Source organism: Zophobas morio, unplaced genomic scaffold (assembly GCF_036711695.1).
Source record: "Zophobas morio isolate AGI-343-1 ecotype UQ-CSIRO unplaced genomic scaffold, CSIRO_AGI_Zmor_V1 ptg000006l, whole genome shotgun sequence".
NCBI lineage: Eukaryota > Metazoa > Arthropoda > Insecta > Coleoptera > Tenebrionidae > Zophobas > Zophobas morio.
The window spans coordinates 7,787,549-7,804,074 of NW_026972111.1; the positions used below are offsets into that span (position 1 = coordinate 7,787,549).

A 16,526-nucleotide genomic window follows, 5' to 3' on the forward strand; every position below is an offset into this window, starting at 1 on the left:
TAAATTCGCTGTATTCATTTATTAACTAGAAAAAGAGTGTTTGCTAAACGTCTTTTTGCTCGTTCTTTATTGTTATACCTAATAACAGGATTTTTATTCAGTAACGCGTTTATTTTTTCTTCATCATAACTATTTACATCTTTTAATTCTTCTTCCAATACATTAATTTTGTTATCTTTATGCTCGATTTCTTCATCCATCTTTTCTATTGTTTCAACTGCAGCATTTCCTAATTCTTTTAAAATTCTGTTTTCCATATAAAGTTGATTAGATGCTTTAACTTTATTGCCAACAGATAAATTATTAAACTCAATGCAGTCTTTTTTTATTCTATTTTGAATAATTTTTACCTGATTTTTGTCTGCAGCATCAATTAGTGCCATTATTTATTAGATAGGGAATTTATAGTCTTATTAAAATTTTTATCAAATTCTTCTTCAGCCTCTTTTGTACTGCCAGCATTCAGGGACGCTTTGTAATCTGATTGGGATGTGTTTGATTTGTGTTTAGATTTAATTTGTTTCTGTTTTTTGTTATATTGTTCTATATTGTTTGATTTTTTGTTATGTTTAATTAATGTTTCACCAGTGAGAAATTTTATTTGATTCCTAATTGTATTTTCACCAATTTTATTCTGTTTAGCAAACTCTTTTAAGGTAATATTTTTAGAAGTAGGGTCTCCTTTTTGCGCTAAAAAAATTAATGCTAATTGTCTTGATCGCATGTTATTTAAATTCTTCACTGACGGAATACTAGACTCTGTTAATGTGTAATCTTTTTTAATTATTATGTTTATCTTTTGTTTAGCTGACTGTTCGCTTTTGGTATTATGAGTCATTTATTATGAAATAATATCTTCCTAATAAATGGATAAAAAAGTTTGTAAAAACTGCAATACTGAAAAAGATTTGGACAATTTTTATCCAAATAAAAAAAGCAAAGGTGGTTATTCAACTTTGTGTAACATATGTTGGAATAAACAATATAGAGGTAAAAAAATATTATGTAAGTGCGGTAAATTAGTAGAAAAGCAATACGATCCAAAACATATCTTACTAACATATTATAACCATTGATAAAGTTTAAGAGTTTTGAAAAAAATATTTTGCAAAAACTTTTTTCTTATAAATGGAGATACAGAAAGATCAACTTCTTAAAATGAGTCTTGAGGAAATTGTAAAACTTACTAAAGGGGATTTAAAAAAAGTGGGTGAGATAATTGAACAAATCAATAAAGATATTCCGTCCTCGAGTTCACCTTTGGCCAGCGGAGCAGCATTGATGAATAAATATTTTTTAACACCAACATCAGATAATGAGATTGTACTAAATAAACTAAATTTGAAAAAATTAAAAACCATTGCAAGAAGGCAAGGTTTAAAGAACTACTCAAAATATAACTCAAAAACTAAATCAGATCTTATAAAATTAATTTTAAAAGAAGAACTCAATGCTGGAGATTGGCATAACAAACTAAGCAGGATTAGTATTAAAAAATTAAAATCAATTGCTAGCAAACTAAACTTAAATATAAAGAGAAATAGTAAAAAAATAGATCTATTGTATCAAATTTCAGATAATGTAAACAATGATAATATAAACATTCTTCTCAACGAAATCAAATCACCTAGTTTAAAAGAATTATTGAAAGAAGAACCGAAGACTGGCCGAGCCAGCCCAGAGCCAAAGGCGAAGACAAATCTGGATCAAACGTTAAAAGAACTAAGAAAAATTGCTAAAAAAAGAAATATTAAAGGTTACTCAAAAATGAAAAAAGCAGAATTATTACAAAAAATTGGTGAGCAATCTTTTGCATTCGAAGATACTTATTTTACAGAATTTTCAAAAAAACCTACAATTAAAATAATAGAAACAAAAGCTGAATACACCAAAAAATGGAAGAGACATAAAGTTTACTATAAAGTTATATTATTGAAAGAGAAAGAATCATCCGAGTCTAATCTTTCAGACATAATTATGAAAAAAATTACTGTCATTAGAGAGGGTTTAAATGAAATGATTGAAATAGTAAAAGAGAAAACAAATGTCAAAGAAGGAGATTTATTAAATATAGTAGTTAATCACAATGATCTTTGGTCCCCTATTTCCACAGGGTTATCAAGAACTTCTGAAATTGATAATTCGTCTTCGACTCATGAGCCTTCGGTGAATTTATTAAACAAAATTCAAAGTATCTTAACTTCAAATTTAGATATATACGGTTGTACATTTCATGTAGAAGTTGTTAATATGCCTAAAGGTGCTACTAACGCTAAAAGATTATTAAATATAACAGAAGACTCACGAACAAAGAAAAGTATAACACAAATTAAAAATAAAGATAGATTATGTTGTCCAAGAGCTGTTATTGTTGGATTAACTTATCATACAAACATTATACTAGGCAAAGAATATAATGACAATGAATTAAAATATATAAGAATGGGGAGAAATTTACAATCAACTTTAGCTCAAGAGCTATGTAATCAGCTTGGAGAATATAATAATAATTAAGGCGAAGCCCTCATGAGCGAAGCGAATTATTTTACCTTATTAGATGATATTGCAAATATAGAAAAAGTATTAAATATTCAAATAAAAGTCGTAGCAACGGAATGCTTTAATTCCATAATATATTAGGGGCCTGAAAAAGATATAAAAATATATTTATATAAAAATGGAAATCATTTTGATATAATTGGTAGTATGACAGCTTTCTATGGTCAATCTTATTACTGTAAAAAATGTGATAAACCATATCAAAACAAAGATAAACATAAATGCAAAACAAAGGATAAAATATGCATAATGTGTTTCAAATCTAATCACAAAGAAGACTCTGCTAAAAGAATATATTGCGAAAAATGCAATAGATACTGTTTTAATCAAGAATGTTTAGAAAATCATTCTGAAGTTTGTGAAAAATTTCATAAATCCTTAAAGTGTAATAAAATACTCAAAAAAGTTGATAAAATGGTTGACGAAGGTAAAAAAATGATTGAAGAAGGAAATAGATTAATTTGTACAAAACCGAAAATGGTCCAAAAATGTAATAAAATGATAAAAAAAGGTAACAAAATGATAGAAGAGGGTAATAAAGAACACAAATGTGGCTGGGAAAAATGTAGAAATTGTTATAAAGAGGTTGAAATACGTAAACATAAATGTTATATGCAATGGAAGTGGCAAAAAGGTGGAATCTGTCAAACAAAAATAAAAGACGGTGGTAAAGAATACAAAGTAAAAGGTTGTAAAAATTGTGATGGAAAAGGTTGTACAGTAACTTTTCCTGATAAAACAAACAAAAGTGTAAAATATCACATTTATCAATGTAAAGAATGTGAAAATTGTGTTAAAATACCAAGAAAGACTGGCAGGGCCAGCCCAGAGTCGAAGACAAAGAACGAAAACGGTTATCAATGTCTTAATTGCGGATATTCACTTAATACAACTAAATGCTCTTACACACAAAAATATGTATTCTTTGATTATGAGGCGATGCAAGAAACGGGCAAACACGTACCTAATTTAGTTATAGCTCACGATTTTTACGGTAATGTTGATTCTTTTAAGACTAACAAAGATTTCTAGAGATCATAAAGGATACACAGCTATTGCACATTATGGCAAAGGTTATGATTCTTACTTTATTCTAAAATATTGCGTTGAAAAGGGTATTAAACCTTTCTGCATATATAATGGATCTAAAATAATGTTAATGGAAATAAAATCAATTAATTTAAGAATTATTGATAGTAGTAATTTTGTTCAAGGACCTTTAAAAAACTTCCCCAAAACATTCGGTCTAAACGAACTTAAAAAAGGTTATTTTCCACATTTTTTCAATACAACAGAAAATCAGAACTACATATATTGGAAAAATACCAAATACAAAATACTATGATGTTAATTCTATGAAAATAAAATATAGGCAAGAGTTTTTAGAATGGCATAAACAAAAAAGAAAAGAAAATTATTTGTTTGATTTTAAAAATGAACTTTATGATTATTATAATTCTGATGTGGATATATTAAGAAGAGGATGTCTTGAATTAAGAAAACAATTTCTAGAAATAGCTAACATAGATCCTTTTAGATACATTACAATTGCTGGTGTTTGTATGGCTATATATAGATCAAAATATATTAAGAAAGATACAATTGCAGTTGTTGATAATCTAAAAAAAGATCAATATTCTCAACAATCAATTTCTTGGTTGAATAGTTTTCATAATCCAAATATAAAACATGCATTAAACGATGTTGAAGTGAGAATATGTGGATCAAAAGTTGACGGCTTTGATGAAAAAACTAATACAGTCTATCAATATCACGGTTGTTTTTGGCATGGTTGTACAAAATGTTATAGTTCAAATTTTATTAATAATAAGAATAAAACAACTATGGAAGATCTCTATGAACAAACAATAGAAAGAAGCGAGCAAATAAAAAAGCTGGCTATAATTTAATAGAAATGTGGGAATGCAATTGGATTAAATCTAAAGAATATAAAGAAGAAATGAAACAAATTAAAAGCAAATATAAAGAAATTGAAGAACTTAATCCTAGAAATGCATTCTTCGGAGGAAGAACTAATGCTACAAAACTGAAAGTTAATGGAAAGAAAATGAAATATATCGATATTTGTAGTTTATATCCAACAGTACAATGTTATGATGATTATCCAGTTGGACATCCTACTAAAATATTCAAACCTCCTACATATAATTCAAAATGGTATGGTTTAATAAAATGTGCAATTTTACCACCAAGAGGTTTGTATCACCCTGTTTTACCTGTTAAAAATAAAAGGAAATCTGGCGATGAAAAACTAACATTACCATTATGTCAATTCGTGGACCACGTCCACTCATGAGGACCGAAGGTCGAATCTAAAAGATAAATGTACTCATACGGAATCTCAAAGAATTGTCAGAGGAACCTGGTGTACAAACGAAGTAAAAAAAGCAATTGAAAAAGGATACAAAATAATAACTATTGATGAAGTTTGGCATTTTGAACAAAAATCGAGTTATGTATTTGTTTAAAGGATATGTAAAAGCATTTATGAAAATAAAGTTAGAGACAAGTGAGTGGAGAAATGATTTTGAATCAGAAGAAGAATATAGAAAAGCCGTAAAAGAAAATCTAGGTATTGAATTGGGTAAAATAGAAAATAATCCTGGAAAGAGAGCTGTTGCAAAAATCTGTTTAAATTCCTTATGGGGTAAATTTGGTCAAAGACAAAATATGGGTGCGACAGAATATGTTACAGATATTAAGAGATTTTATGAAATTTTATTATACGACAGACTTGATAATATACATATCAATGAATTAAACGAAAATATGTTACAGATTGATTACAAGTATAAAGCTTGCTATGTAGAAAATTATTTCAATACCAATATATTCATAGCTGCTTTTACAACTGCAAATGCAAGGCTAAGATTGTACGAAATGTTAGACATATTAGGAGAAAGCGTGGCATATTATGATACAGATAGCATTGTATATATAGATAATGGTAAAAACACTGTTAAAACAGGTTGTCTATTGGGAGATTGGACCGATGAATTAGGTAAGAACGTATGGATTGCTGATTGGACATCAACAGGTCCAAAAAGTTATTGTTATAAAACTAATACAGGTAAAGTTGTTTGCAAAATTAAAGGATTTACCTTAAACTATGAAACATCCGAAAAGATTAATTCCGATAGCATGAATAATATTTTGGAACGCAAAGACAGTAAAATTTGTACACAATATAATCGAATTACCAGAGATACTAAAACTAAAAAACTTTTAAATAAAATAGAAACAAAAGAATTTGGTTTTGTTTATGACAAGAGAGTTATTCTCGAAAACTTTGATACAATACCGTTTGGATATTAATCCTTTTCTTTGTTAAATGGTAATAAATCAATTGAAAACTCAACGTTCAAGTAATTGCGGTGTCCTAAAACGAATTTTAAATTTTTTATGAATGTAGGTACAGTCGTTTTCAATGACATCCGTGCTGTCAATGTCATTTTTAATACATTGGAACAAATTATACCAATACGACGCACAGAAAATCATAATCAGAGTTCAGAATATAAACAACGCCTGGTTAAAAAAGTGTCAATCAGAAAATTGAAGTTATGGTAAATAAGAATTCATATTTCTTGAAACACAAACAATAAGTAAGAACTCAGTCTATGATATAATAATTGATGGAGGAAAATTTTTAAGTAAGATTTTTTACATAGAATTTTGCAGGCTTTTTAAGATTCATATTTTTTTTAATTTTTAGAGATGATGGATAATTTGAATTTGTCAACTTGCCTCGTCCAGGTAAATTGCCAAATTAGGAAATTCAAAATTTCTAAACTGAAACAGCACAGGATACCAACATAGGTCATATTGACAGCACGGATGTCAGTGAAAACCACTGTATGTATCTTATTTTTTTGGGATGGATAGAAATTTATCAGTATCTAGAAAAATATATCTATATTATTTCTAAATCCTAAATTGGTACTTACTTAGTTTATTTACCAAACATTTTATTTGTCAACATTAGAAAGTACCCTGTGCTCACCGAATGTTACGCCTATGGTGTCGTAGTATAATATGTGTCGTTAGAGGCGCTACCATCCAGGCGCTACAGTCATACCATTGTTTAAGTAATAATGATTATACGAAGATTTTGGCTGCGGGTTTTGTTCAGGTTAATCGCGTCAATTGAAACTGTTGAAAGCAACATGCTGAAAGTTTTTCTGAAAGTATGTCGATGTACTTGTGGTGATTTAAAGTAATAACAACATTAATTCTGATTTACTTTTTATTTATAAAAAGCTTACGTCGCACAACACAAGTGTCAATTCAATTCAAATCACTAAATTTGCTGCATAATGAAAAAATATTCAAAAGGTGATTCGACCGCCTCAAGTAACCGCGAAAATGAACTCATTAATTCCGCTTGTGATGTGCAAATTCAAATTTGCCGCCGCATATTGGAGTAAAAATGGCGACAGTTTGCGGTACTCTCTAAATCTAGGGACACTAATTACAACTTAAAACTGGATAACAGCATTAAACGCACATTTGTAAGTCATGTTTCCGTCACAATTTTTTATGTAGATGTGACGGGCTTGGGAGATTTTCAAAATTAACTTTTGTTAATTTATTATACATAAAACTGTAAAACTCTTGTCGTGGACCTTGTGCCCGACATATAGTGAAAATATTATTTATTTGTTCGTAGGCTGGTTCGTGATGATGGTAACACATTCTAGTGACTGGACAAAGGGACTACTTCAAGTATATGCATTTTGCTTAAATGAATAATTATATTTAATTTAGAAATGAGTATGTACAAAAGAGATTTAGTCATATGAGAATAATTTGGAATAACAATAAATTGTAGTGTAGTTTAATATGCAAATATAATTATCAGAAAATGAACTTCAGTATTAAAACATTTTTAAATAAATTCAAGAAAACTTTATAACTTTGAAACTAAATCTTTGAAAGCATAATAAAACAAATATTTAAAAAAAATCTAAAACAAAAATATAACAAAACTTAAAATTGGTACCATAACTCAAAATTTGGTAACAACTCAAACATTTGTAACAACTCAAAAATTTGGTAAGGAACATTATAGTAGTTGCGTGGTCAGGGTTCATCAAACAATATAACTGTTTAACTAATAATTTCAATGCAAATTAATCTTTAAAAATAGATCTAAATCTCAAAACGTTATTCAATCGAGAATACAAAGGGCGATTTATCATCAAAATTAAATTGAACTTTAAAAATATTAATAAAAACAAAACTTTGAACTTTTTATGAAATCGTGCACATTTTTGGAGATGTCAACACTTACCCCCTTGTGTCACAACACAAACACACACTAACAGGCAACTGGCTAGAGGACTCTGGTCTTTTTTGGATCTTTAGATCTTTTATAAGTAAAGACCCCTCCAAAGGAGTTGTTTTCGCAAAATTGTTTACTAGTTACCAGTTTATTTGGGGAGTCGTAAAAGTATTTGTGTTTCCACCAAATTAGGCTTAATTAACTGTAATATGAAGATTTTTAGTGGCAAAATGTGCTTTTTGTTAAAATTAACAAATTTAAACCATGAAATTATAAAACTGGACAAAGACATCGTGTCCAGCCAAACGGCGCCAATATTTAACTGTGAAATTATAAACCTTGATTAGAATGGTGTGAAATCATAAAATCCAAGTTTCACAAGGACAACCTTGATTTTTACGACAATGACGATTGTTCTGATTCATACCAACATCTCCAAAAATAAGTAAATTTATCGCCCGTTACATAGACAAGCAAAACAACAATCTAAAAAATGCGTAGTTTTGTATTATTAATTTATAGTTTCTTCACGTTCACGTACACTAATAGCTTTTCCGCCAAATTCGAACACTTAAATATGCAGTCAGCAACACTGACGCATAAGCAACCATTTATAATTTGTAGTAGATACTAGATACACCGAATAAAAATTGTAAATACATTTTAGGACCAGAACCAGTACACAGAGTATAAAATGAATTAAAAGGAACTTCAAACTTTAAAGCTGTTCAACAAAAACTGTGTTCTAGTTGGCTTTAAACTTTTAGTTGAGTTTCACAAGCAATAATTTTTACTGAAACGTTTTTTATTCAAATTGTATTTATGTATTTTCAATTTACTTTAATATTTTCAGACACCGAAGATCTTTAGAATCGTTAGACCACTATACAGAGTACACATTATTTGTTATTTACACATCTGTCTAATCACAACAAAACGAATTTTGAAAAAAGATAATCGACAACTGAAAACACTTGACGCAAAGGTGACTTTGATCACGATCATATTTGCTCGGATACGTGTAAAACATTGTCTGTGTATTCTCAAACGACTATCTTGATCTTAAACAAATAATATATAAGTCACGTTAAAGTTGCTTGTTTTATTCTACCTAATAAAATTAACTTCAATGTTTTATTGATTTAGCGACGAATAGTTTGTCATGGCAAAAATGTATGGGACTCGAATCGCAATATGGAACAGTAGACCGATTTAATTAAAATGTTCTACATCAAACGTTACCGTTCAAAAAGCTTTCAGGGTATTTTATGGTTGCAAATTTAAATTGGGACACATATGCTATCTTTTTATTGATAAAGGTACTGTTGTATGTGACAACCAAATCAATATAACTGGGTGTCAAACTGTGTCACTACACGACTTAAAACTCTGTGTTTATAAATAATTCTGCATCACTGCCACTGATAGCAAAAATATCTAATAAAACAATGGAATTTTTCACGATTAAATATGGCGGAAAAAACAAAATAGAAATAACTACGAAAACATATTTAAGATTAATATTTACATATTTGCATTTTTTATTAACTTAATTATTTTTGGTTTTCTGCAAACGCTGGTATTTTCCAATGGCGTCTTGAACTATGGCCGCCGCTGTTGCAAGCTTCTCAGGTGTCATAAAGGCCCGCATCATTGTGTCCTTATCCATGCTTGCGAAGGGTGCAAAGGATATTGTACAAAGTGAAGTGAGAGAGCAAATTGCGGTGACGAAAATTCCTCCAACCACGAAAAGAGCAACGCCGCCGATGAGAAAGAACCCCACTTTCGACAAAAAAGTCAAAATCGCTCCAAGTGGCCTCTGGAACAACAACTATTTAAAGAATTGTATCGTACAAACATATTATTGGTTTCACGGATGACTCGACTATAATTTTCTTGATTAAAAAGAAAATTCACCTGTATAGCAGCTACAGTGGATACTGGTGGATACGACGTATAGTCTTCATATGACGGATACGAGGGATAAGGGTCGTTTTGTAATCCCACATCTTGGTATGTCATGTGCGGTACGTACGCGTTTGATGCGTCCTGTGGTTTATATACGGGATGAGGTTCCATGGAAGTCGATGACATTGTCACCACATCAGCGGAAAACACATCGCAAAACGATAACAAAATTAAGAGAAAGAAAACTTTGTACATTTTGAAACTACTAAACGGACACCGCGTTTGCAAAATTCGGTTTATAACTAAGACCGGTTGGACAGAAGCTGGTCCTTTTATAGATTTTTCCTCGAAGGATGGTTTGGACACAGACAGTTGCTGTTATCACTAGTACTTCCTCTAAATTTTTACCTGTAAATTGTTTCCTCAATTCGGAAAGGTATTCAGGTACTCAGGTATCGGTGCTAAGATTACAAGGTTCGTAAAGTAGTTAGAACAAATACATGGCAACGTTTTGAAAATTCGTCTCACGTTACGTCGAAATGACGTCAGAATGAACCGACTTTTTGACGTGCAACGTCATCGTAATTCCACGTCAAATAAAAATTAGACGCATGACACTTAACCTTTGAAATCTGTGCATTTAATTAAACATGAGAGGTCACAAAATCTAATAGTTCTGTTTAATCAAAACAAGCCGATTTGATAAGAAATTTTTTAAAACTTGGGTTTCCTATAATTCGCCTTGAGTTTGATGTTTGTTTTCTAATTTGCACAATAGCGATAACGCTTATTATTGCAAATATAAAAAAGTGTATCGAACTTTTTATTACAAATTTAATTAAACTGAAGAATCTATGTTATAAAATAGGGACACTACAACATACAAGCATTGGAGATCGTATTCTATAGTGAGGGTATTCTTCTTCTAGTGAGTGTTCTGTGGTATTCTATGGTCAAAAATGATCTCTGTAAGATGATTGACGATAAAACTTAATTTTTCAAACGAAGAGTCAGTTAAAGCTACCAAGTTTTAAGTATTTTATTATAAACACAATACCACGTAAACGTTCTCATTTGGGTTTCTTGACTTCTCGATACCTGAAAACTGTGTTGAAAACTAACTCATCAATATTTCGAAACTTCGCGAGCTTGATCTTGACCAAGGAGGTTAAATGTATAGAGAGAGTATTGGGCTTATTGTTTTGTAGCGCACATATACAAACCAGAGAACATGTTCTCTGTACGAACCCTCTCTGCTGTTCGTATCGTGTTCGTACACACTCGTGAAGGCACGGCATGCACGGATAGAGAGTCAGTAGCGTAACAAAATATTGCTGTTGTGCTGGTTGTTCGTTTTAATATTAGCATTGTATATACTTAAACAATGGTCATACTATACAGGGTTGCCAGGTTTGGCTGTGGTCTTTGATCAATTCAATCTTCAATCGCAATGTTTTTTCGTCAGATTCGATAATCCGTTACTCGTTAGTTTGATTCGTTTATGTGGATGTGTTGGTAAGTTATCTAATATTAATATTTATCATTTACAACTTAAAATTATGACGGTAGGTACTTATGGAGGAAGCGAATGTAGCGAATGTAAACCAAATGCGAATGCCTTGTGTCGTTTACAATCAGGAGACAATAGGAAGAGCACATCAATTATTCGTCGAAAATTGTTTGCCTGAATTTTTTGTGGCCCACGTTGAAGTGGTTAAATGTCCCGCCAAGACGCCTTGTCGATGGTTGGTAGCCTATAAGTTTCGAGATGACCATCGTGAGTATGCAGGAGGAGATTTTGCTAAACGATTGGTTAGAAGATTTGATGCAGCGAAACCGCGGGGTACTAATATAATGAAACCGGCAATACATCTTTTCATGAGCCTTAATGATGGTCCTCGTTATATGATAAATTACGGGGTTCTTTGCAATTGTGAATACAATGAAATATTTTTTGGTGCAGGTGACGACGGCCCATTCAACGTTAATGAGCTTCCTATGTGGGCATAGAGAAATCGGTAAAATGTGTAAATTGTGCTTTTCTAATGTACGTAATTATTTCAAATAAAGTATTCATCTATTTTTCATTTATAGATACAATTTTCACATCAATTTTACAGATAAAGTGTTTTACCCCGTCGGAAAAATCTATCAATATTTGAACTGTTGTGCTGAACAGACCCATCTACATGAGTTTCTATAGCATGCCTTCTACCTTATTAAAACAGGGTAAAATCATCAAAAAAAACAAAGTGTGTTCTGAGGGGGCCTACTAGTACAAAATTCAAAACGGTAAAATCTTTGAAAAATGTTAATTTTAAAATATACTTTAAAAACAAGGTAAAATTTTTAATTTTAAGTGTTTTTAAAAGGGGAATTTGTTCGGCCAAAATCATATTATTCTTATTATTATTATTATTATTATTATTGGTTATGTTGGCCAACAGGTGTGAACCCAATTACAGACCAACAATAAAATTGCAAACATAATCAACAGCTAATTAATTACTGCTTATCTCAGATAAGACTAGTTAAGCAATTCAACCGCAGGTATAATATTAAATTTATCTATTGTATGCAGAAGAACAAAGGGACAGGTAGAAAGAGAAATGAGAGAGCAAGAAAGAGGAGAAATATTATCATGTTTATCTAAATATATCAAAGGAATTCTGAATTAGGTTATATTGATTACACATCTCATAAATAGGAGAGTATTTTTCTATATTAAGACGAGGTGTTCGCAGATAAAAACAGGCGTGAGAACGAGCAGACGATCTAGGAACGAAGAACGATAATTTACTGAGAAGATCAGAACAGTCAATATCAAAATTTATTAACTTTTTAAGAAAAATTAACAAAGCCTTTATTCGTCTTGTATTCAGATCCTCCAACTCAAATCTTGAAAGAAGTGCCGAATTAGGTGATCCTCTGGCTGGGTAAACACCATCCTCCCTATATGCCAAGTATTTTAGAAAACGACGCTGAACTTTTTCCACTGCCTGGATATGACATTGTGTAAACGGTGACCATACTATACTAGCATACTCCAGCTTCGATCGAACATAAGCAAAATATAAAACTCGCATGCAACCAAGGTCCTTAAAATTCCTGCTGCATCTAATAATAAAGCCTAGTGACTTTAGGGCTTTTGAACACATGTTGCTAATATGATTCGCAAATGTCAAATTGGAATTAAAGAAGACTCCTAAATCATAATGTGTCACCACTCTGGTTATAAGTGAATTGCTTAAGCTATAATTAAACAGTATTTGCATGCTTTTATTAGTGATGGACAAGATTTTGCATTTACTGTAATTTACAGGAAGGAAATGGGAAGAACTATAGCTTAGAAAAATATCAAGATCATTCTGCAAAATAATACAATCTTCAACTGATGTAATTTGTCTGTAAATTTTTAAGTCATCAGCATAAATTAAGACATTTGACTTAATGTTTTTAACGATATCATTGATGTATATGACAAACAACAGAGGTCCCAATACCGAGCCTTGAGGCACACCAGAGGGTACAACAGTAGGTAATTATTATCGACTCATGACCTTGATATTTGACACACTGTAATCTACTACACAAATAAGAACCAATTAGCTTAATGAGAGAATCAGAAAAGCCAAAGTTACACAATTTTGCTAACAGGATATTATGATTAAGTTTGTCAAAAGCTTTAGAATAATCGGTGTAAACTACATCAACCTGAAGTTTTGCATCAAGTTGGTCAGCTGCAAACTGTGTAAAAGCACACAAATTTGTAACGGTAGACCGGCCATTGAAAAATCCATGCTGAGAATCACTAATTAAACTGCGAATATTGAAAAAGAAAGATTTATGCAACACCGTTTCCAAGATCTTGGCGAAGTTACATATCAAATCTGTAATTTTCCACAGCAGTTCGTTCACCACATTTAAATACGGGAGAAATTATGGACAATTTCCATACATCAGGGAAAGTGCACGTCTTTAAGATTAGATTAAATAATATGGAAAGAGGATAAGCCAACACAGCTGCACAATCTGACAATAAGAAAGCAGGAATATTGTCATGACCCGATGTATTATTCGCTTTTATTTGCTTAAGAGCACAAAGGACCTCGGATTCAGAAATAGATGTTAAGTTGAAACTTGTGTTTGAAGCTCCGTCAAGAGAATTATCAATATTATCAATATTACAAGTATTATAGTTGCTAGAAAAATGTTCTGCAAAGGCATTAACGATGTCAACAGGTTTTGTTAACAACTTATCAGAGTACATCATCTGCGAAGGAATGGCATAAGAACTATTTAAATTATTAACATAAGACCAAAACCTGCGAGGTTCAAACTTGATTTTAGCTTCAAGATTAGATGTGTAGTTGACAAAAGCAACTTTTATATTCCGTTTAAGTTCAGATCGAACTCTTTTAAAACGACTATATGTTCCCACACTTTTCCTTAATCTGAAATTACGAGGCAGCCTCCATTTAAGTTTTAAATTGCTGATGATTGCAGCCGTGAACCAAGGAGGAAAAGATGATTTCCGTAAGCGATGGGTTTTCGGAACATGCAATTCAAGTGCCATGTTAATCTGATCATAAAAAAGAGAGCAAGCCTGATTGACATCATTAATGTTATTAAGGAACTCCCAATTGTAATCTGTCAAATATTTATATAAACCAGGATAATCAGCTCTTCGAAAATTCCACTGTTTATGAGCAGATCTCTTATTGTTAATCGATTTCTGTTTTGGTTTCTGCCGCTTTATAGTGATCAAAAGGGATGGGTGATGAAGATCCTCATTAACCAGAGAATCAGAAGCCTTTTCAACTAAACAGTGGATTCCTGAAATCACTAAATCGAGACACCACCCATTAGCATTGATGATATTGTTAAACTGTCGGTAATCACAAAAATATAAAAAGTTATATAAAGATGACAGAGGGCTATTACCCGTTACAAAACCAGATGAACTGTATTGATAATTAGAAATATTAAAATCCCCAATTAGGAGAACTCGCTGATTATATAATTTAGTTGTGGCAGAGATTAAATGAAATAACAATTCATATTCCTCGACATTGGCTTTAGGTTGTATATAAATTACGAAAATATAGATAGTGAAACTGGCTGCAGAACATTTGACACAAACTAAATCCGTGAATTGCAACGATCCAAATCCTCGAGACTGTAAATCTATCTGAGATACTGTATATTCGCAAGTAGCAGCTAACAGGACGCCTCCCCCTTTTGACACATTCATTTTTTTTTCAAAGTTCCTATCAGATGTAATAACTTGGAAATGATCTGGACAAAATTCAGAGTCAAAAATCGAAGAGCTAAGCCAAGTCTCCGTAATGCAGACAAGATCAAAATCACAACGAATCATTGAATTACGTAGGTCTGCCAGTTTGGAATTTAAATCTCTAGCATTTTGATAGTAAACTAGAATATTAGGAGAGCGAGTATGAGAAGAAGAATATACAGATACTGATCGTGTAGAAGAAGTCAGGGAAGCGTTGATGTTAATGTGTGAAGCTAAGCTTTCCCAGGAAGAACTTAAATCGTGATTTGTTGTGAAGAAGAAAGGTCCATCCTCGGATAATATGGAAGTTGATTGCTATGCCGATAGTCGAAAGAGATCTTGTTTTATTTTGTTGATGGCCGTGTTATATGCATGACAACTATCGCGGTCCCATGCAGCATGATCGGTATTAATAAGTTCAGAAGTAACAGTACCTTTTATGTTTTTACAATTAATACAGCAAAGAGTCTCTGCTTTACACTCACTTCACTCATGTACAACGAGGACAACATAAATTATTTTTGCAGTATTTAGACGAATGATTGAAACCATTGCACTTAAAACAGCGGGAAATATCGATACCACAAAAAATTGAACAGCTATTTAAACCAATTAAGCAATGACCAATGCTAACAGCTTTTTTATAAGTGCGAATATCTACTTCGATAACTGCTTGGAAGCGATCAGACTTATTTTTTACAGGAGAGTATTTTAATAACTTGTATTCGTTACTGTTATCAAAAATAAATTCATTCTGTTTAGTCAAATAATTTATAACACTGTCTTTATCGACGTCATCAGATATACCAGCTATTCTAATTCGAGGACGCAGCGTTTTAATTTCGCAAATATCATAGGCAGAAGAAAGTTTATTTTTCGCTAATTGTGTAAATTGCTTAAGATCATCACAACCTAATAGCACACAGCCATCTTTAAGGTTCTTCACTTTGCCAATGTTAACCGAAGATTCAACAGGGTCCACGCTAGTCATAATATCAGACTTAGTTTTGTTAACTGTTTGAGTCTTATCCTTTGGTTTGATAATAACAGTTTGCTGAGAATTTTTAGCGATAGCCTCAGCATAAGACGTTTTAGTGGTCACATCAATAGGTGTAAAATTATTTTCAGTAACTGGACAAGAATGTAAATCTTTGGTTAATTTTACGACTTCATTTCAATTTCTGTTTGTAAAATATCAATTTTATCCACGAAAGGCTGCAATTCACTTTTAACAATGCCTGCCACTAATTCTCTAAACTGGTCAGTGGAGAGGTACCAACCTTGTCTTCCAAAGAAACTGTATTACCAGATTTAATGCAAACTCCAGAGATCACACCAGGTTTCGATTTACAAGATGTACAACAAAAGCTAGTAAGGAGTCCTGCATCCTGCATATTATCAAATGCAGTATCTGATACACCATCGCATGAAACGTGATAATTATGGAAACAATCTTTA

The 16,526-nt window shown here is 31.5% G+C and overlaps 1 protein-coding gene and 1 long non-coding RNA gene across 3 annotated transcripts; one reads left to right on the forward strand and one right to left on the reverse strand.

The window, feature by feature from the left end:
• Positions 1-9,347: 9,347 nt before the first annotated feature.
• LOC135123048 (uncharacterized) lies at positions 9,348-10,044 on the reverse strand. 2 transcript variants are annotated; one of them, XM_064047544.1, is made up of 2 exons: positions 9,782-10,044; positions 9,348-9,683 (listed from the first exon to the last, which is right to left on the reverse strand). In XM_064047544.1, the coding sequence occupies exons 1-2, from the start codon at positions 10,025-10,027 to the stop codon at positions 9,414-9,416; spliced, it is 516 nt and encodes a 171-aa protein (XP_063903614.1). In that variant the 5' UTR covers positions 10,028-10,044; the 3' UTR covers positions 9,348-9,413. The 2 variants fall into 2 exon arrangements, with proteins under 2 accessions (XP_063903614.1, XP_063903613.1); XM_064047543.1 differs by having other exon boundaries at positions 9,348-9,695.
• Positions 10,045-11,089: 1,045 nt separating this feature from the next.
• On the forward strand, positions 11,090-11,859 carry LOC135123049 (uncharacterized). Its single transcript, XR_010279530.1, has 2 exons — positions 11,090-11,287; positions 11,342-11,859. It is a non-coding gene; the product is annotated as an uncharacterized LOC135123049 (long non-coding RNA).
• The last annotated feature ends 4,667 nt before the right edge of the window (positions 11,860-16,526 follow it).